Source organism: Hyla sarda, chromosome 10 (assembly GCF_029499605.1).
Source record: "Hyla sarda isolate aHylSar1 chromosome 10, aHylSar1.hap1, whole genome shotgun sequence".
NCBI classification, from domain to species: domain Eukaryota; kingdom Metazoa; phylum Chordata; class Amphibia; order Anura; family Hylidae; genus Hyla; species Hyla sarda.
Genome location: NC_079198.1, coordinates 11406984 through 11428666, shown reverse-complemented (window position 1 = coordinate 11428666; position 21683 = coordinate 11406984). Strand labels below are relative to the sequence as shown.

The 21683-nt window shown below is 42.2% G+C and overlaps 1 protein-coding gene and 1 long non-coding RNA gene across 2 annotated transcripts in view; one reads left to right on the top strand and one right to left on the bottom strand.

The window, feature by feature from the left end:
* Positions 1 to 1075: 1075 nt before the first annotated feature.
* The window catches only part of LOC130293848 (sialic acid-binding Ig-like lectin 10), a 29348-nt gene continuing 8740 nt past the window's right edge, over positions 1076 to 21683 (top strand). The window contains exons 1-8 of the mRNA XM_056543014.1: positions 1076 to 1142; positions 7638 to 7739; positions 8615 to 8962; positions 11404 to 11697; positions 15586 to 15615; positions 17082 to 17330; positions 18582 to 18623; positions 20613 to 20861. Coding sequence (XP_056398989.1) covers positions 7679 to 7739; positions 8615 to 8962; positions 11404 to 11697; positions 15586 to 15615; positions 17082 to 17330; positions 18582 to 18623; positions 20613 to 20861 — 1273 coding nt within the window. The 5' untranslated portion in view covers positions 1076 to 1142; positions 7638 to 7678. The remainder of the gene's footprint in view (positions 1143 to 7637; positions 7740 to 8614; positions 8963 to 11403; positions 11698 to 15585; positions 15616 to 17081; positions 17331 to 18581; positions 18624 to 20612; positions 20862 to 21683) is intronic.
* LOC130293849 (uncharacterized) lies at positions 5240 to 20710 on the bottom strand. Its single transcript, XR_008848317.1, has 3 exons — positions 20587 to 20710; positions 11419 to 11512; positions 5240 to 5578 (listed from the first exon to the last, which is right to left on the bottom strand). It is a non-coding gene; the product is annotated as an uncharacterized LOC130293849 (long non-coding RNA).

The following is a 21683-nucleotide window of genomic DNA, read 5'->3' as shown; positions in this document are numbered from 1 at the left end:
GTATAATAATATAACTACTATAATACTGCTCCTATATACAAGAATGTAACTACTATAATACTGCTCCTATATACAAGAATATAACTACTATAATACTGCTCCTATATATACAAGAATATAACTACTATAATACTGTTCCTGTATACAAGAATATAACTACTATAATACTGCTCCTATATACAAGAATATAACTACTATAATACTGCTCCTATATACAAGCATATAACTACTATAATACTGCTCCTATATACAAGAATATAACTACTATAATACTGCTCCTATATACAAGAATATAACTACTATAATACTGCTCCTATATACAAGAATATAACTACTATAATACTGCTCCTATATACAAGAATATAACTACTATAATACTGCTCCTATATACAAGAATATAACTACTATAATACTGCTCCTATATACAAGCATATAACTACTATAATACTGCTCCTATATACAAGAATATAACTACTATAATACTGCTCCTATATACAAGAATATAACTACTATAATACTGCCCCTATATACAAGAATATAACTACTATAATACTGCTTCTATATACAAGAATATAATTACTATAATACTGCTCCTATATACAAGAATATAACTACTATAATACTGCTCCTATATACAAGAATATAACTACTATAATACTGCTCCTATATACAAGAATATAACTACTATAATACTGCTCCTATATACAAGAATATAACTACTATAATACTGCTCCTATATACAAGAATATAACTACTATAATACTGCTCCTATATACAAGAATATAACTACTATAATACTGCTCCTATATACAAGAATATAACTACTATAATACTGCTCCTATATACAAGCATATAACTACTATAATACTGCTATTGTTATGAAAATTATTTCCCATGTGATTGTATCAGTCCTATTAGGAATACAATGATTTTCGGTGTAACAAGTAGGAGGGGCCAGCAGGAAATTGACACTTAAACGTTGAGCAACACATTTAGACGTTCAGTGGAACTTCTGCTTTTGTATCTCATTACATCTCTATTATGTGAACGGAGCAGAACTCCTGTCACTTGTGGAGAGATTGTGAGGAGCGAACACGTGAAGATAAGGACATTAGTGAACATTATTATTTAGGGGAAATAAGGTAACAAGATCTGGAATGTCGGGTGATATTTGTTTATTTTATTTATTATGAATATTTATTTATTATGAATACTTATTGATTTATTATTTATTTATTATGAATACTTGTTTATTTATTATTTATTTATTATGAATATTACACAAATTCATGATCTTTCTACATGTTTTCTGCACGTTTTTGGGAGCATTTTCTGTACTTGCACAGCATTTTATTAGGATTTATTTTGACCTTTTTCTGTCATGTAATGCATTTTTTATTTTTTAAAATTATTTATTAACATCTTTTAATTTGTTTGTTAAAGGGGCACGCGGCTGCTAGACATCTTATCCCCTATCCCACTGTTGGGGCCCCCCGCGATCTCTTCAGCACCCTGCGCCCCTTGTGATGTCACACCACGCCCCCTCCATTCATGTCTATGGGAGGGGACATGTCGAGATTGGAAGGAACTACACAACTTCCTTACAGCAGCTGATAAGTACTGGAAGGGTTAAGATTTTTGAATAGAAGTGATTTACATTTCTGTTTAACTTTCTGGCACCAGTTCATTAGAAAACATTTTTATTCCACCCCTGGGAATTGCTTTTTGCACAATTTCCTGATATAGATGGTAATCTCATCACATTACTTCCTACATATATAATTTGTCGTATTTACCTTCTTGGCCATGTATCTGGACTTAAAACATTCCTTACAAGATTAAATTTATCGGTAGAAATAGAACTTGATAGTTAATCCTTCTGAAGCCTGAAAGAGGATTTCACATATTGATGGTTTGAAAAAAAATAAAATAAATAAAGATATATATATATATATATATATATATATACACATATATCTATCTTAAAGGAGTAGTCCAGTGGTGATTCAGTGGTGAGCAACTTATCCCCTATCCTAAGGATAGGGGATAAGTTGCAGATCGCGGGGGGTCCGACCCCTGGGGCCCCCCGCGATCTCCTGTACGGAGCCCCGACAGCCCGCTGGAAGGGGGCGTGTTGACCTCCGCACGAGGCGGCGGCCGACACACCCCCTCAATACAACTCTATGGCAGAGCCGAAGCGCTACCTTCTGCAATCTCCGGCTCTGCCATAGAGATGTATTGAGGGGGCGTGTCGGCCGCCGCCTCGTGCGGGGGTCGACACCCGCTATCTCGGCGGAGAGCCGGGGCCCCGTACAGAGAGATCGCAGGGGGCCCCAGCGGTCGGACCCCCCGCGATCTCAAACTTATCCCCTATCCTTAGGATAGGGGATAAGTTTTTCACCACTGGACTACCCCTTTAAGGATCGACCGATATCGTTTTTTTTAGGGCCGATACCGATAATCTGTCCCCTTTCAGGCTGATAGCAGATAACTTATACCGATATTTGGGTATAAGGTATCGGCTTTTTCAACCCCCCCGGCGGGGCAGAAGCCATTGCAGATCAATGATTTAAAGCGGGCGCTTTAAATCAATGATCTACAGCGGCTTTTGAGGTGCCAGAGACCGCCGCCGCTGCCCGCTTCTCTCCCCCTGTCTGTCCTGAGTCTAACCACCACAGTTGCCTCATCGCCTCCCCCCCATCCTCTGGCCACATGCCACCGCCACCGCTGCCCCATCGCCATCCCCCCATCCTCTGCCCACATACCACCGCCGCCGCTGCCCCGTCGCCTCCCCCCCATCCTCTGCCCACAACCACCGCCACCGCTGCCCCATCGCCTCCCCCCATCCTCTGCCAACATATCGCCGCTGCCCCATCGCCTCCCCCCCATTACCTGTTCCTGGGGGTCCACGATCCTTCTGGCGTCCGTCGGCATCTTGCGCTGTCACTGTGCGTACTGACGGTGACGTCACTCGTAATTACGCAGCGCAGTGCACAGCAATAGCGCAGGAGCCAGAAGGATCGCGGACCCCCGGGAACAGGTAATTATAACACCGTGGATGGGGGGAGGCAGTGGGGGGGCCAGCGTCAGCAATGGGCGGGGCAGGGGGTGGGGCATTATCGGCAAGGTAATTGCCGATACCGATAATGTCCAAAATTGCGATTATCGGCAATGGGGGGCCAGCGGCGGCCATGGGAGGGGCGTGGGACATTATCGGCATATCGGCAATTGCCAATACCGATAATGTCCAAAATCGCGATTATCGGCGATTATTATATATTTTTTGGGTGGAATACATATAAATAAATAATAATTAAAAAAAATTCCAGTGTAGAAATTTGGTGTGATGGCTTGTTTTTGTGGGTTGAGCTATAGTGCTTATTTAAAGGGGTACTCTGCTGCTAGGCATCTTATCCCCTATCCAAAGGTTGGAGGATAATATGTCTGATCGCATGGGTACCGCTGCTGGGGCCCCTCTCGATCTCCTGCAGCACCTGGCATTCTAGACAAATGCCGGGTTCTTGCGGCAATGGTCGTGACATCACGGCCACATCCCTTGTGATGTCACACCACACCCCCTCCATTCATGTCTATGGGAGGGGGCGTGGTGACTGCCACGCACCCTCCCATAGACATGATTGGAGGTGGCGTGGTGTGATGTCATGAGTGGGCGAGGCCGTGACATCATGATCACGGCCCCCGGCTCTGAGCTTTCTGAACACAATGTTCAGAATGCTGGAGCACCAGAGTTTCCTTTAAAGGGGTACTCCAGTGGAAAACATATTTTTTTTTTTTAAATCAACTGGTGCCAGAAAGTTAAACAGATTTGAAAGTTACTTCTATTAAAAAATCTTTACCCTTCCAGTACTTTTTAGCAGCTGTACGCTACAGAGGAAATTCTTTTCTTTTTGAATTTCTTTTTTGTCTTGTCCACAGTGCTCTCTGCTGACACCTCTGTCCGTGTCAGGAACTGTCCAGAGCAGCATAGGTTTGCTATGGGGATTTTCTCCTGCTCTGGACAGTTCCTGACACGGACAGAGGTGTCAGTAGAGAGCACTGTGGACAAGACAAAAAAAAAATTCAAAAAGAAAGGAATTTCCTCTGTAGCATACAGCTGCTAGAAAGTACTGGAAGGATAAAGATTTTTTAATAGAAGTAATTTACAAATCTGTTACATTTTCTGGCACCAGTTGATTAAAAAAAAATAAAAAATAATAATAATAATCATATTTTCCACCGGAGTACCCCTTTAAGGTAGAGGAGACTTTTTTGATTGAGTTTCAATAAATATTTTTGTTGGGGAGATGAGGTGACAAATTATCATCAAATCATGTGTATTTATGTATTATTAATTTTCTAAATAATTAATGGGAAAGTGGGATTTATTTATAGATAGAATTTCTACTATTATTTTTTATTTTGAAACAACTTTTTAAATTTTAGTTATATTTTTGACCTTCTGGGAAAGAGCATGGGGGTCTTTATTAGGCACCTGGCAATCGGGGCGGCAATCGGGTGACAGAGGGAGTCGTACCTTCCATGTAACCTTCTAGATACCATGGTTGCTATTGACTGCAGTGATCAGATACCCAGCGGTTGTTAGGTATAATACACGCCCAGTCACATATGGAGCCGGTTCAGCTTCTGAGCCCTCTCCATTAACCCTTAATCAATGCCTTGAAAACACTTTGTCTAGAGGGATCGTAAGCTCGGTAAACAATGCTCCAGGGAATAGTATGTCACCATATTGTGCAATCCATAGGCACTGTGCTCTCCTTGTGTCTGCTGGATGTACAGGCAATGTAAATAAAAGCACGATCTGTATTGGGGATACTGTAATTTCCAAGGTTCTAGTGAGCGCTGCCAAGGATCAGATGAATATAGTAAGATCCAGCATACTAATATTCATTAAACACATGTAACGCGTTTCAGGGTTGGCCTAAACTTTTCCTCAGACATAATCAAATGATGCAATATATACAAAAGGTAAAAGGGTAACCGGAAAGGATACAGCTATCACAAAAATTACTTTAGAAAAAATGACATACCAGTGTTATAAAACAAAAAAATGTCTATTAAAAATGTTTTTTTTCTTCAATTACCTTATTTAGTCCGTTGGGCCACAAAGTATTTACTGTAACATAAAATCTAAAATGATGAACACCCGCTATTCCTTCTCATTTTTGGCGCTGCAGGAGCGGAGTTGGATCGACCATTCATATCTTCTGGTCATGCCTGTAGGCTTCTGGGCCAAGGTTCACAGTTTGGTGGTGAATATATTTGGGGTTGTGGTCCCCTTGGACCCCCTGATTTATCTCTACTACATCTTTCCCCCTGTTTCCTGGGGAAGAAGGGTGTTAAGCTACTCATGTGTGTACTCCTGGCTGCTAAAACGTTGATAGCTAGGTTTTGGAAGAGGTTGAACCATCCACGCCCCGTCCCATAGACATGAATTGAGGCTTTCAGGGCCGCAGCGCCGGCCCGGGGATCACAGGGGTTTCCAGCGGCCGGACCCCCCCCCCCCTCCGTGATTAGACATGTTGTTTATTTTTTGTCACTTGTTAATTTTTTATTGTCTCTGAAAAAAAAACAACAAATTGATTCTCGGTTAATAACTGTGATGATAATTGTGAACCGCAAGAGTTCACATGTTGGAGTACAAACTACTAATTACTGTGATTTTACTGCAATTAATTTGAATAATCGCAGTTTGTGGCAAAAATACACACGTGTTACTTAGTTGCGGTGCCACAAACACAGAAACTTTGCTGTAATCTTTATTCCACAAGATAAAACGTAGACCAACACCTTGGTGCAGATTGCAGAGGAGATACAGCCGGAGCGCACACCTGAGCACCAGCCGTTGTTTCCCGCCAGTGGGCGTTTCTACAGGTCCCCGGTGACATCTTCCCGTTTCTCAATAACCTACATATATACCATGTACAATGGTTACCATGGTGATAAAAATGCAAATTGACTCTAAATACAAAGCGAACTATCAATAATAACAAAGAGTAGTGTTACATTAAAAGCCATACCGAGCGGAACTAAATCAGAAGAACGCACTAAGTTCGTTGCGATCATCAAGAGGAACGAAAGCCTCCAGCTTATGATCCAACAAGCTTCATTTTGTAGACAAAGCTCTATTTCTGATCCTCAATAATAAAGCCTTTACTTATGACGATGTGCGGTACAGGCAGAAACAGTACGACAATAAGTCCTCCCATTTCTTGTACCTACACCAATTTTATTTATTTATTTCATTTTTTTCTCAATTGGTGGCAAAAAATAGAAAGTTGTATAGTTCTTTTCAGTCTGACCACAGTGCTCTCTTCTGACACCTCTGTCCATTTCAGGAACTGTCCAGAGCAGGAGAGGTTTGCTATGGAGATTTTTTCCTGCTCTGGACAGTTCCTGATAAGAACAGAGGTGTCAGCAGAGAGCACTGAGGTCAGACTGGAAAGACCTGCATAAACTTCCTCTGGAGCATACAGCAGCTGATAAGTACTGGAAGGATTAATATTTTTTTAATAGAAGTATTTTACAAATCTGTTTAACTTTGTGGAGCCAGTTGATATGAAAAAAATTGTTTTCCACCGGTGTACTCCGGCGCTAAGACATCTTATCCCCTATCCAAAGGATAGGGGATAAGATGCCTGATCGCAGGGGGTCCCGCCACGCCCCCTCCCATAGGCTTGCATTGAGGGAGCAGAGCGTGACGTTACACAGGGGCGGAGCCGTATGTCACAATACTCCTGCCCCGTGATCACCAGTCATCAGACCCGGAGCGAACATGTTCCGGGGCTGATGGTAATGGGGTGCTGCGTGAAAGATCACGGGGGTCCCCAGCGGTAGGACCCCCGCGATCCGGCATCTTATCCCCTATCCTTTGTATATTTGATAAAATGTCTTAGCGCCGGCGTACCCCTTTAAGGTCTGTGAGCACTAAAATAGGAGCCGCTCGGTTCATCCCTCATGTGAATGAAACGCACGGAGGAGACACTAGCACTATTACATTTGTAGACATTGAAGGGGTTGATCCCCCGAAAGGACGGTGGAGGTCGACATTCGTGTTTGCTCCGCAATGAATTTGGTTGGATCATGAAGCTGGAGGCTGTCAGCCCTCTTATTGTGCGCAACAAACATAGTGCTCCCCTCTAATATAGTTCAGCCCAGTATTGTTTTTAATGTAACTGTGCACTTTATTATTATTATTATTATTATTATTAGTAGTAGTAGTACATTTTGTATTGAGTGTCTTTTTGTATTTGTATCACTGTGGTAAGGATAATACACGGTATATACATAATTTAATAAGCAACAAGACGACGTCCCCGGGGGCCTGAAGGAACGCCCACTGGCGTGAACCAGCGGCTGGCGCTCAGGTGTATATCTCCATGCTGTCTGCACCAAGGTGATGGATATACGTTTTTTCTTGAGCAAGATTGTTGTGGTGAGTGTCTCCGATCTTCTTTCCTCTTCTGACTGATGTTTGCACTTGTCGGAATCTTATTTGTGGAGCAGCACCACAAACTTATCCTTAATGTAACATCTATGACATCACGGGTGCTCGCTTTACTGCGGACAGTGCCGGGGGCTAATCATTTACTATGTTGAACATCTATATTCTATTGCAGTGACGTTGTGCTAGATGGAGCCCCAGTGACTGCAGGACAGAATGGTCTTACTAAACCTTAAGTATTGTACGGTACTTATCTTCCTGGTGATACAAATATGGGGTAAGTATTGCGTTTAATTGTCATGCAGCAACTGTTTGTGTTTTTCATAGGAAGATAGGTCCAATACAAAGAATATCAAGAACGGAGCACTCACCCGGTCTTGATGAAGAATATGCTTCTTTATTATATCACAACATGTGGGTTGGGCGACGGTCCATATCGCGCAATCATCGATTTGTCAGGCCATGCAGGAGAGTGGACGGAAACAGAGGGGTGGGGGAGTGGGTTGGGTGACTGTCCGTATCGCGCAATCAGCGCTTCGTCAGGCCATGCTGGAGAGCGGACGGAAAAAGAGGGGTGGGGGAGTGGGTTGCGCGATGGTCTGTATCGCGCAATCAGTGCTTCGTCAGGCCATGCAGGAAAGCGAACGGAAACAGAGGGGTGGGGGAGTGGGTTGCGCGATGGTCCGTATTGCCCAATCAGCACTTCGTCAGGCCAAGGCAGGAGAGCGGACGGAAACAGAGGGGTGGTGGAGTGGGTTGGGCAACGGTCCATATCAACTGGCTCCGGAAAGTTAAAGAGATTTGTAAATTACTTCTATTAAAAAATCTTAATCCTTCCAATAGTTATTAGCTTCTGAAGTTGAGTTGTTGTTTTCTGTCTAACTGCTCTCTGATGACTCACGTCCCGGGAGCTGTGCAGTTCCTATGGGGATATGTTCCCATCATGCACAGCTCCCGGGACGTGACATCATCATTGAGCAGTTAGACAGAAAACTTCAGAAGCTAATAACTATTGGAAGGATTAAGATTTTTTAATAGAAGTCATTTACAAATCTCTTTAACTTTCTGGAGCCAGTTGATATATATATATATATATAAAAAAAAGGTTTTGCCTGGAATACCCCTTTAATTTATATATTGTTCTCCCTGCAGATAATGGCTGTGAAGCTAATGGATATATAATACATGTGCCCAAAGAAGTCACAGCACAAGTGGGACTCTGCGTTCACGTCCCGTGTCAATTTACTGTACCCAGTGATGTAACAATAAGCAGAAATCCGTGGGGTTTTTGGTACAGACCCTGGTCAGCTAAAGAACTGGTGGCCTCGAATTACGACTGGCCCAAAAAACGAATGTTTTTCACTGGAGATGTCTCGAAAAAAGATTGTTCCCTGTTTATCAATGACGTCCAGAAGAGTGATGGGAACACTTATCAATTCAGACTTGAAGATTCCGAACGTTACAATTATCACAATATCCTACCCCGCCTGACAGTGACAGGTAAGTGGGAAAAATAAAAATAAAAAAGACTAAATTACTAAAGTCCTATTGATCAATGTATTTACGGATGTAGCAGAACGAAACGGGTCATTATACTTCACCTTATATAGATGTAGGTTTATCTGCTGTCCTATAGAAAGCCAGAGATATGGGCCATATAACAGACATAGCTCTGCTACATAGACAGTGATCCAAACTATTAAAGGGGTACTCCGCTGCTCAGCATTTGGAACAAACTGTTCATCATAGCCCTGCCCCCTCATGCCCAGCCACGCCACCCCCTCATGACATCACACCCTGCCCCCCTCAATGCAAGTCTATGGGAGGGGGCGTGACGGCCGTCACGCCCCCTCCCATAGACTTGCATTGAGGGGGCGGGGGTGTGACGCCATGAGGGGGCGGAGCTATGATGTCCCGCCAGCTCCAGTGTTTGGAACAGTTTGTTCCAAACGCTGAGCAGCGGAGTACCCCTTTAAATGATCACATTCTTAATCCCAGACGGTTAACGGCGTAAATGCAAAAAAATAAAAAATAAATAAACTCCAAATGCCAAAATTCTATTTCTAAAAGAGCCCTAACTTATGATTTCTTGGTAATCCAGACTATCAGATAATGCATTTACCAATAATAGATTTTTTTTATTTATTAATCAACTGGTGCCAGAAAGTTAAACAGATTTGTAAATTACTTCTATTAAAAAATCTTAATCCTTCCAGTACTTATTAGCTGCTGAATACTACAGAGGAATTTTTTCTTTTCTTTTTGGAACACAGAGCTCTCTGCTGACATCACGAGCACAGTGCTCTCTGCTGACATCTCTGTCCATTTTAAGAACTGTCCAGAACAGGAGAAAATCCCCGTAGCAAACATATGCTGCTCTGGACAGTTTCTATAATGGACAGAGATGTCAGCAGAGAGCACTGTGCTCGTGATGTCAGCAGAGAGCTCTGTGTTCCAAAAAGAAAAGAAAAATTTCCTCTGTAGTATTCAGCAGCTAATAATTACTGGAAGGATTAAGATTTTTTAATAGAAGTAATTTACTAATCTGTTTAACTTTCTGGCACCAGTTGATTAAAAAAAAAAAAAAAAAAAAAGGGTTCCACCGGAGTACCCCTTTAAGCAGATTTGTAAATGACTTCTATTTAAAAAAAATCTTAATCCCTCCAGTACTAATCAGCTGCTATATGATCCACAGGAAGTTCTTTTCTTTTTGAATTTCCTTTCTGCCTGACTACAGTGCTGTCTGCTGACACCTCTGTCCATTTTAGGAACTGTCCAAAGCAGGAGAGGTTTGCTATGGGGATTTGCTCCTGTCTGGACAGTTCCTAAACTGGACAGAGGTGTCAGCAGAGAGCAGACAGAAAGGAAATTCAAAAAGAAAAGAACTTCCTGTCGATCATACAGCAGCTGATAAGATTTTTTAATAGAAGTAAGTTACAAATCTGTTTAACTTTCTGGCACCAGTTGATTTAAAATAAATAAATAAATAAAATGTTTTCCAGTGGAGTACCCCTTTAAGAAGAGATGGATGATCCAGCAGGTCCTTTAAAACTTTAATGTTTTATTTGTAACAGTTAAAAGTATTCATTGCAAAACATCACACCACCTAGCCAGCAACACACCACAAATGGACGCGTTTCGAACGTGCATGCACGCTCGAAACGCGTCCATTTGTGATGTGTTGCTGGCTAGGTGGTGTGATGTTTTGCATTGAATACTTTTAACTATCTGTCTATCTATCTATCTATATATATATATATATATATATATATATATATATATCTCAACATGTATGTGTGTGCGTGTATGTATGTATATATATATATATATATATATATATATATATATATATATGTGTGTGTGTGTATATGTGTATGTTCCAGCATCACGTCCAAACGGCTAAAGATATTAACATGAAACTTGGCCACATGTTACTTATATGTCACCAACAAACATAGGATAGGTGATTTAACCCTTACTCACCCCCATTTGCCAGGGGCGGGGCTTATGTTTAAAGTCCTATACAAGTCTATGGGAAATATATGTTACTGCATAACTTCCAAACGGCTGGAGATATTTCAATAACTGGTACACAGATTACAGGTCGGGATAGGAGGTCGGGATAGGATGACGGGATAGGAGGTCAGGATAGGAGGACGAGATAGGAGGTCGAGATATGAGGACGGGATAGGAGGTCGGGATAGGAGGACGGGATAGGAGGACCGGGATAGGAGGTCGGGATAGGAGGACGGGATATGATGACAGGATAGGAGGACGGGATATGACAACAATATATGAGGACTGCATATGAAATCAAAAGCTTCCTCCTTTGTTTATTTTCCTCCCCAACAAGGATGAGGAAGGAAAAACCGGGCAACGCCGGGTACTCAGCTAGTGAGGAAATAAAACATTGTTCATGCTTTTACTGTATTGTATCCCAGACTTGACAGACAAACCTGAGATCTCGGTAAGGAAATTGATTGCTGGGGAAAAGGCAACGATAACCTGCAGAAGTCCTGGCGTATGTGCCGGATCGGCTCCCGTCATTACCTGGAACAGAAGAGATGGAAAACCGCTGGCTTTTAATAATACATATCCAAATCGTACCAAGATATACTACTCCAACTTTACATTCACACCTTCAAAAGGAGACAACGGGTCACCGCTGGAGTGTAGAGTGTCCTTCCTCCACAACATGGCTGAAACACAACAGACCATCAACCTCATTGTTGAGTGTAAGTCTCCGTACTAAGCATTCCTCCAGTCTGATCTTTTCTATGATACTGTGGTCCCTTAACCCCTAAAGGACCGGGGGTTTTTCCGTTTTTGCATTTTTGCTTTTTCCTCCTTGCCTTTAAAAAATCATAACTCTTTCAATTTTGCAGCTAAATATCCATATGATGGCTTATTTTTTGCACCACCAATTCTACTGTAATGACATCAGTCATTTTGCCCAAAAATCTATGGCGAAATGGAAAAAAATAATAATTGTGAGACAAAATTGAAAAAAACCCGCAGTTTTGTAACTTTTGAGGGCTTCCGTTTCTACGCAGTATATTTTTCAGTAAAAATGACACCTCATCATTATTCTGTAGATCCATACGATTAAAATGATACCCTACTTATATAGGATTGATTTTGTAGTACTTCTGGAAAACATCATAACTACATGCAGGAAAATTAATACGTTTAAAATTGTCCTCTTCTGACCCCTATAACTTTTTTATTTTTGCGCGTATGGGGCGGTATGAGGGCTCATTGTTTGCGCCATGATCTGAAGTTTTTAGCTGTATCATTTTGCATTGAATGGACTTATTGATCGCTTTTTATTCATTTTTTCATGATGTAAAAAATGACCAAAAATGCACTATTTTGGACTTTGGAAGTTTTTGCGCGTACGCCATTGACCGTGCAGTTTAATTAAAGATATATTTTCATAATTCGGACATTTCCGCATGCGGTGATACCACATATGTATATTTTTATTTTTATTTACACTGTGTTTTTTTTTATGGGCAAAGGGGGGTGATTCAAACTTTTAATAGGGAGGGGTTAAATGATCTTTATTCACTTTTTTTTTTTGCAGTGTTATAGGTCCCATAGGGACCTATAACACTGCACACACTGATCATTGTTATCCCATAGGGACCTATAACACTGCACACACTGATCTTTTACATTGATCACTGGTTTTTTATAGGAAACCAGTGATCGATGATTCTGCCGCTTGCCTGGATCTCAGGTACGGAGCAGTCATTCGGCGATCGGACAGCGAGGAGGCAGGTAGGGACCCTTTTGCTGTCCTGTAAGCTGTTCGGGATGCCGTGGCCCCGCGTTATAGATCGGGAGTGGACACATGACGTTCCAGTACGTCATGTGTCCTTAAGGGGTTAAAGGGGTACTCTCGTGGAAAACTTTTTTTTTTCTTAAATCACCTGGTGCCATAAAGTTAAACAGATTTGTAAATTACTTCTATTAAAAAAATCTTAATCCTTCCAGTACTTTTTAGGGGCTAAATACTACAGAGCAAATGCTTTAATTTTTGGATTCATCTTCTGTCACAACTACAGTGCTCTCTGCTGACATCTCTGTCCATTTTAGGAACTGTCCAGAGCAGCATTTGTTTGCTATGGGGATTTTCTCCTGCTCTGGACAGTTTCTAAAATGGACAGAGATGTCAGCAGAGAGCACTGTGGTCGTGACAGAAGAGAAATCCAAAAATTTAAGCATTTCCTCTGTAGTATACAGCCGCTAAAATGTACTGGAAGGATTAAGATTTTTTTGATAGAAGTAATTTACAAATCTATAGGAATAGAGGTGGGTGGGCACTGCTAGACAACCACTATGCACACATCTTAATCAAGCTCACGGGTGTGTGGCTGGATATGAGGAACCGGAAGATGCGTGGATAACGCGAAACGGTGCTGCTGTTCCTGACAGCCGCTCCTAGTCTCCTCGCCTGGAGCAGCTCCCCCTCCCTGCACTCGGGTGTTTTTGATACTGCTTTTATATGGAATTCTGAAGACTTCAATAAAGCATATTTGTTGTTTATGGCATGGTGAGTGCGGACATATTTTCCTTCTCTTCGTTTTGTAATTTACAAATCTGTTTAACTTTCTGGCACCAGTTGATTTGAAAAAAAAAAAGTTTTCCACGGGAGTACCCCTTTAAATGTGCACTCTCATTAAAACAAATTTGTGCTATTGCACTCCTTATGATAAAGAAAAAATCTTTCTAATGTACTTTTGTTTTAAAAAAAAAGTATTCTGTGTTTTATTTGTGTTTAAAAAAGCCGCCACTAGGTGTCTCCCTACTTGTCCAGAGCACATCCCCCCCCCCAATCTCCTGCACAGACTTTGGACTCCTTCTGGCCTGGCAGAAGTCCAAAATCAGGAAATGCTAAGGGGTGTGTGTGCAGCCTTGTCCAATCATAGCTCATCTCACACTGAACTTCTCTGGGCTGTGTGTAGCAGAGTGAGGGAGGAAGTTCTCCCCTGTATGGCTTCAGATGATGTCACGCCTTCTGGGGAACGCCCCTTCCCAGTCTGTGAATCTGACTGAGCAGAAAATACAGAAACCTATAAAATAATAAAAATAAAGGCAGGGGGTGGTTTATCATGATGAGGGCAGTGAACTGGGAGGATTATAAAATGTAACAACATCATGACAGGTTCTCTTTAACTTACAATGACCTCAGGTTGTGATATTTTCAACCTTTTCTGGACATTGTAACTTGAAACCAGACTCCCCCCCCCCCATCCAATGGCTACAGACAGTCTAGATCTGTGAAACGTGTCAATGGTTGAAAGATCTGACCAATCAGAATGGGCATTCACTGGTAAAACCCCTGTATGACTGAAGTGTATGCACTGACTGGTGTCTGGTAGCGCCCCCTACAGTACAGGGAGGTATTACATGTTCTGTACTCTTTACCTGTATTACTGAAGTGCATGTACTGACTGGTGTCTGGTAGCACCCCCTATAGTACAGTGAGGTATTACATGTTCTGTACTCTTTTCCTATATTACTGAAGTGTATGCACTGACTGGTGTCTGATAGCGCCCCCTACAGTACAGGGAGGTATTACATGTTCTGTACTCTTTACCTGTATTACTGAAGTGTATGCACTGACTGATGTCTGGTAGCGCCCCCTACAGTACAGGGAGGTATTACATGTTCTGTACTCTTTACCTGTATTACTGAAGTGTATGCACTGACTGGTGTCTGGTAGCGCCCCCTGCAGTACAGGGAGGTATTACATGTTCTGTACTCTTTACCTGTACCAGGGTTAGCTGCTCCTTTGGACACCAGGTGAGGGCGCCTCCATTACTTTTTTAAGACACTGTGTACTGTGCAGGACCCTGAAGAAGCTCCTGTCCTCTACATAGACAGTGATTACAGCTCCCAGCAGATCTTTATAACCTTTTTATGTAAGGATTTGTTTTATCTATATTAGTTATCTACTTATTTTTCTTTAATCCTCACTTTTTCCTATTTTTGGAGGACATTTTGGGGCCTCAGAACCAATTACCAGGTTTCCATAGAGTTATGGTCTCAACATACAATGGTTTCAACATACAATGGTCGTCCTGGAACAAATTAAAGGGGTTATCCAGTGAAAAAATTTTTTTTTTCCATATCCACTGACTCCAGAAAGTTAAACAGATTTGTAAATTACCTGTATTAAAAAAAAAATCCTTCCAGTACTTATCAATTGTTGAAGTTGAGTTGTTATTTTTTTTTTCTGACAACAGTGCTCTCTGCTGTCTGTCTCAGGAACTTTCCAGAGTAGGAGCAAATCCCCATGGCACTATTGTCAGACAGAAAAGAACAACTCAACTTCAGCAGCTGATAAGTACTGGAAGGTTTAATTTTTTTTTAATAGAAGTCATTTAGAAATCTGTTTAACTTTCTGGAGCCAATTCATCTGGAAAAAAAAGTTTTTTTTCTTTCTTTACTGAAATACCCTTTTAATATTGTAATTAGAGGGACCACTGTATGGCTATTCTTTTTCTGTATTGTAATATAGTGTATTAACCCCATTATGTAGTATCACTCTGACACAACTTGTTTGACCAACCTTTTACCTTTTTATATTTATTTATTTTATTTTTTTGCTGCAGACCCTCCCGGTGCGACTATCACCACTGAAGGTATTATTCTACACCATTATTCTACATAGATACTTATGGGTTATAACAGCAAAAGCAGTAATCTCTAAGGTTATCCCTAAGTAGCTGTTTTTTTTTCTATACACCACCTACTGCCGGGGACCCATCTCTAACCAACATAAGAGACCCAATCTGTTATAGCAGACTTAAAGGGGTACTCCTAAAATCAACTGGTGTCAAAAAGTTACACAGATTTGTAAATTACGTTTAAAAAAAATCTTAATCCTTCCAGTACTTATCAGCGTTTACGCCAAGGGATACATTTCCTATTATGACTTCATATGACCTGTAAGACAATGGAAGCTGAATATGGATCTGTTTCAGTTGTAATATTTGCAGAAAATTCACCTATCAATTGTAGCCAACCCTTACAGTGAAGGAAAAAAGTATTTGATCACCCAATGGTTATGTACATTTTCCCACTGACAAAAATGATCGGTCTATAATTTTAAAGGGGTACTCCGCCCCTAGATATCTTATCTCCTATCCAATGGATAGGAGATAAGATGTCTGATCAGGCTGGGGACCCCCGTGATCTCGGCTGTAGCACCCCAGACATCCGGTGCACGGAGCAAACTTCACGGAGTAACGTCACGGCCGTGCCCCCTCAATGCAATCCTACGGGAGGTGACGGCTGTCACACCCCCTCCCATAGACTTGCATTGAGGGGGCGCGGCCATGACATCATGAGCCTCCAGCGCTCCGGTGCTGCACTTGACGTTCAAAATAAATGTCGGGTGCAGCAGGGAGATCGCGGGGGACCCTGTGATCAGACATCTTATCCCCTATCCTTGGGATAGGATGTCTAGGGACGGAGTACCCCATTAGTAGTCATTTTATTTTATTTTTTTTGAACAGTGAGACACAAAATAACAAAAAAAAAATCTGAAAAAACACATTTTATATAAGTTATAAATTGATTTGCATTTTACTCAATGAAATAAGTATTTAAATAAGGATTTTCGGCTTCCAGGTGTCTTAGGTTTTATACAGGTAAGAAGCTGAGATTAGGAGCACTCTCTCATAGGGAACACTCCTAATCTTAGCTTGTTACCTGTATAATAGACACCGGTCCACAGAAGCAATCAGATTCCAAACTCTCCACCATGGCCAAGACCAAAGATCTGTCCAAGGATGTCAGGGAGAAGATGGTAGACCTACACAAGGCTGGAATGGCTACAAGACCATCGCCAAGGAGCTTGGGAAGAAGTTTACAACAGTTGGTGCCATAATTCACAAATAGAAGAAACAAAATATCTGTCAACATCTGAATTATTCAGAGGTCCATTGGCAAACTTTAGATAGGTCTATTCATGGGCTTTCTCGAGCAGGGGGACCTTGCGGACACTGCAGGATTTCATTTCTGTATATACGCCCTATGTAAGTAATATTCTTTGCATCAGACACTGCATTTCTCTAACTTGTTGCCTCTGTTGCTTCTTTTTCAGTAGGTGCTACAGATAATCCTCTTATAGTCAAAGAAGGAGACAGGAAGACCATTAACTGCATGGTGGACAGCAATCCAATAGCCGAAATTACTTGGTTTGTGGGATATAAAGTAATAAAAGGACCAACTAAGGAACATACTCTTATCTACAATCTTAACAATATTGGTCCTCGTGATGCTGGGAAATACTTGTGTTTTGGAAACAATGACCACGGGAACTCTACCAGGGCCATGGATATCATTGTTCACTGTGAGTAGACCCCAAGAACAGCCACATGAATAATACATTATCTGCCCCCAAATATTATCCATTGAATGTAAGTCTGTAGAACAGAGTAATAATCCATGGAGTTGACCATATCGAAGGTGTTACCTTCCTGTATTGTCTAGAACAGAACCGGTGTGTGAAATGAATGGGATGTAATGGTCAGAAAAGTTTCAGAGTACACCCCCAGCAACGGAGACCGAGGAAGGGCGGGGAGATGTAAACTTAATCTAATCTATGCGCATGATGTAGAGTGTTACCATCCTGTCTTATTAGACTCCCAACAGTAAAATGGGATTCTCGTCTGTCATTAATTCCCCTGATCTCTAATACTAATGAGATGACTCTGCTGACCACTCTCTATAATAATAATGAGATGACTCTGCTGACCCCTCCCTCTAATGATAATGAGATGACTCTGCTGACCCCTCCCTCTAATAATAATGAGATGACTCTGCTGACCCCTCCCTCTAATGATAATAAGATGACTCTGTTGACCCCTCCCTCTAATGGTAATAAGATGACTCTGCTGTCCTCACCTCCTAATGATAATTAGATGACTGTGCTGCCCCCTCTCTAATGATAAGATGACTCTGTTGACCCCACCCCCTAATGATGATGATATTTCTCTGCTTACCCCTCCCCCTAATGATAATGAGATTCCTCTGCTGACCCCGCCCTCTAATAATAATGAGATTACTCTGCTGACCTCTCCCTCTAATAATAATGAGATGACTCTGCTGACCCCTCCCTCTAATGATAATAAGATGACTGTGCTGCCCCCTCTCTAATGATAATAAGATGACTCTGCTGTCCCCGCCCTCTAATGATAATGAGATGATTCTGCTTACCCTGCCCTGAAATAATAAGATGACTCTGCTGACTCTCTCCCAGTCTACAGAGCAAAGCTGAAACTGAGCCTCAGAAGGGAGGAAGTTCCAAGCTATATTGTTTGCACCAGTGGCCAGTGTGAAAACTGGATTATATCAGATAAGTGATATATGGTTGGGGGATATACAGATAAAAATATGTGATGACTCCACTGCTGCTGTTCTATAGGGTGACCCATCATATGACTTATTCCGGACTCTGAGAAGTATTTAAGTTTATTTGGAGTCCTGGAAAGAATCAGCCACACTACCTATTCAGATGTTCTGCATTATAACCCCAATTATCTTGTGTTGCACTATTCTAAATTTATGAAAATATTAATAAACTATATTTATTTTTTTCCAGATGCTCCAAGAACACCAAATATAATGTGCTCAACGACTAAAGGTACAACAATGACTTTACTTATTAATTATTTTTATTTTATTTGTGTAGTAGTTATACCAATAAATAAAATATGCAAACTTCTAAGCTATCACTAGATGGTGCTACAGTATTTGTATTGTATAGTACCTTCTAGAGATGAGCGAATTTTTCAAAAATTCAATTAGGCCGATTTGCCGAATTTTCCGAGAAAATTTGGTTTGGTCTGAATTTATTTGCGGCGAATCTGTATTAAAAATGGCTATTTCTAGCCTACAGAGAGCCTCAGTAGAGGTGTAGAACATGTTGCCTTGCTGTAACACGCATAGGGTGTGTACTGGGTTAATGAAATAATACTGTTATTCAGTATGACATACAGATCAGTGTTTGTAGGTGGAAATAGGGAGAGGTTCCTGTGAGGGGCCGCCCATTTTATGGCGAGTAACACTTGCTAAGAAGGGAATTAATAATGCGAGAGTAGGGCCTTACAGGGGAAGTTTTTACCCCACCGGTTACAATGCACCATACGTTGTTCCCTTCCACCTTTTAGAGGTCTTTGCATCACATCAATACTTGGTGGTGTAGGTGGCACATGGTGTTTTTTGCACACCTTTCCTTTTGTTTGATTTCAAAACCACCTGCTGGTTCAGGTCCTGCTCCAGGTCTACCTGCTGCGGATGAGTTGCTTCACTATGCAGGTGAAGAAAGCTACTCATCAGCGACTGTAGACTCAGGCTGCGGCTGATGGAGCTGGTACTGATCCTGCAACCCCTCCCCAGCAGCCATGGCAGTGGAAGGTGAGCGCACAGGGCCCCCCCCCTTCCGAGTCAGACCTGCGAGAGGATGGACGATGGCGCAGATAGGCATCAGACAACTGACTATGTAGGATACACAAAAATAGAAACCCAGCCGCACATCCACCATTTGTAATTTGATCTACTTGGTTCTCAGTGTAATTTCAAAAACTAACAGGTTGTTAGTATACATTTTGATCAAAAAGTACAAGCCCACTCTCCACGTCAAGGCCACCTCATTAGAGCGGGTCCCTAACCTGACACTGGTGTAGTGCCCGGCGGCGACCACTGTCTCCAAGACCCCATGCCCAACGAGGGGAGCGACCCAGTGGCCAGGCAGCCCCGCTACTGCCCGACCAAGCAATCCTGACTATGTAGGATGTCTCTGTAGTAGGTCAGTTTGTCCTCCCTCTCAGTGGGTGTAAAAAAGGCCCCCATTTTGTGCCAGTAGGGAGGGTCCAATAAGGTGGAGAGCCAGAAGTCATCCCGCTGCTGAATGGTGATAATTCGGTTGTCACTACAGAAGCAAGTGAGCATGGATCGTGCCATTTGTGCAAGTGACTCGGAGGGACTCCCTGCCTCCATCTCCACTGCATACTGCCACGGGTGTCTGGGTCCTCTGTCTCACCTTCCTCATAACCCTCTAGCTCCTCCGACTGCTCCTTCTCCTCCTTTCCTGTCCGATGACTAGAAAAACCGCTCATCTCACAAACCTAAACTTTGCTCCACTTTGCCCTTCCCCCTCCAGTTCAGCCCCTACAAGGCTCATGTGGCCGTGAGATGTAGGCGCCACTTCACCAGTGCCCTGACCAGCCATTGTTTCCAACACGTGTTGTAGGAAAGGAAGCAGTGGAATGACGTTGTTCACCCCATAATCCAGGCGACTGACTAATAATGTAGCTTCTTCAAAGGGCCTGAGCAAACGGCAGGTGTCACGTATGAGCTGCCACTGGTTGACATTGAAGTTACACAGAGGAGTCCCCCTATCCGCTTGGATCATCAAGAAATCGCTGATGGCTTTTCTCTGTTCCTATAGTTGGTCCAACATATGGAGGGTGGAATTCCAACGTGTGGCAATGTGACAAATCAGACTAGCCGGCCCGGCCTTTGATAGGTGGGACGCACTGTTACAGCAAAAATGTTACCACATTGGAAGCCCAGTGTGAATAGAGACCATACCATGGAATACCTACTTAGACATTTTTCTTTCCGTAACCAGATTGTACTTTGAACACGCAACATGTGATCCACGTCATGGAGAATTCCACCTTCTCTTTACTCTGCACAGCAGAAAGTCTCCCTGAAGCTTCACTGTCCTGGAAAACACCTGGTTCTGGTAATAACCAAAGTAGAGTCAATGGTCATCTCACTGTTTTCTATGTATCACTCAGCGATGAAGGACGGTTCACTTGTGCGGCCAGTAATGTTTATGGGAAGTCTACGTCCTCCGTCAACATCAAAGTGACCTGTAAGTAAAAAGAGAGAAAAAAAAATAGATTTCTTCAAAAAACAGCACCCCTGGTGTCCTCAGGTTGTGTGTAGTATTGCAGCTAAGTTCAATTGAAGTGAATGAAGCCAATTTGTAATACTACACATAACCTGAGGATGGGTGCTGTGCTGTTTTTGGGGAAAACAATGGGGGAGATTTATCAAAACCTGTCCAGAGGAAAAGTTGCTGAGTTGCCCATAGCAACCAATCAGATCGCTGCTTTCATTTTTGAATAGGCCTCTGAAAAGTGAAAGCAGCGATCTGATTGGTTGCTATGGGCAACTCAGCCACTTTTCCTCTGGACAGATTTTGATAAATCTCCCCCAACATGTGCATAGCATCCTTTGGCATACACTGAGTTAAAGGGGTATTCTGGAGGAAAAATTAAATGTGTTCAAATTAACTGGTGCCAGAAAGTTATGCAGATTTGTAAATTACTTCTATGTAAAAATCTTAACCCTTCCAGTATTTATCAGCTGCTGTATGCTCCAGAGGAAGTTGAGTTTTTCTTTCCAGTCTGACCACAGTGCTCTCTGCTGCCACCTCTGTCGACATCAGGAAATGTCCAGAGCAGGATAGGTTTGGTATGGGGATTTGCTCCTGCTCTGGACAGTTCTTGACACAGACAGAGGTGGCAGCAGAGAGCACTGTTGTCAGACTGGAAAGATCTACACAACTTCCTGTGGAGCATACAGCAGCTGATAAGTACTGGAAGGTGCATGATTGTTAAATAGAAGTCATTTACAAATCTGTATAACTTTCTGGTACCAGTGAGACCCCCTGTGATCAGACACTTATCCT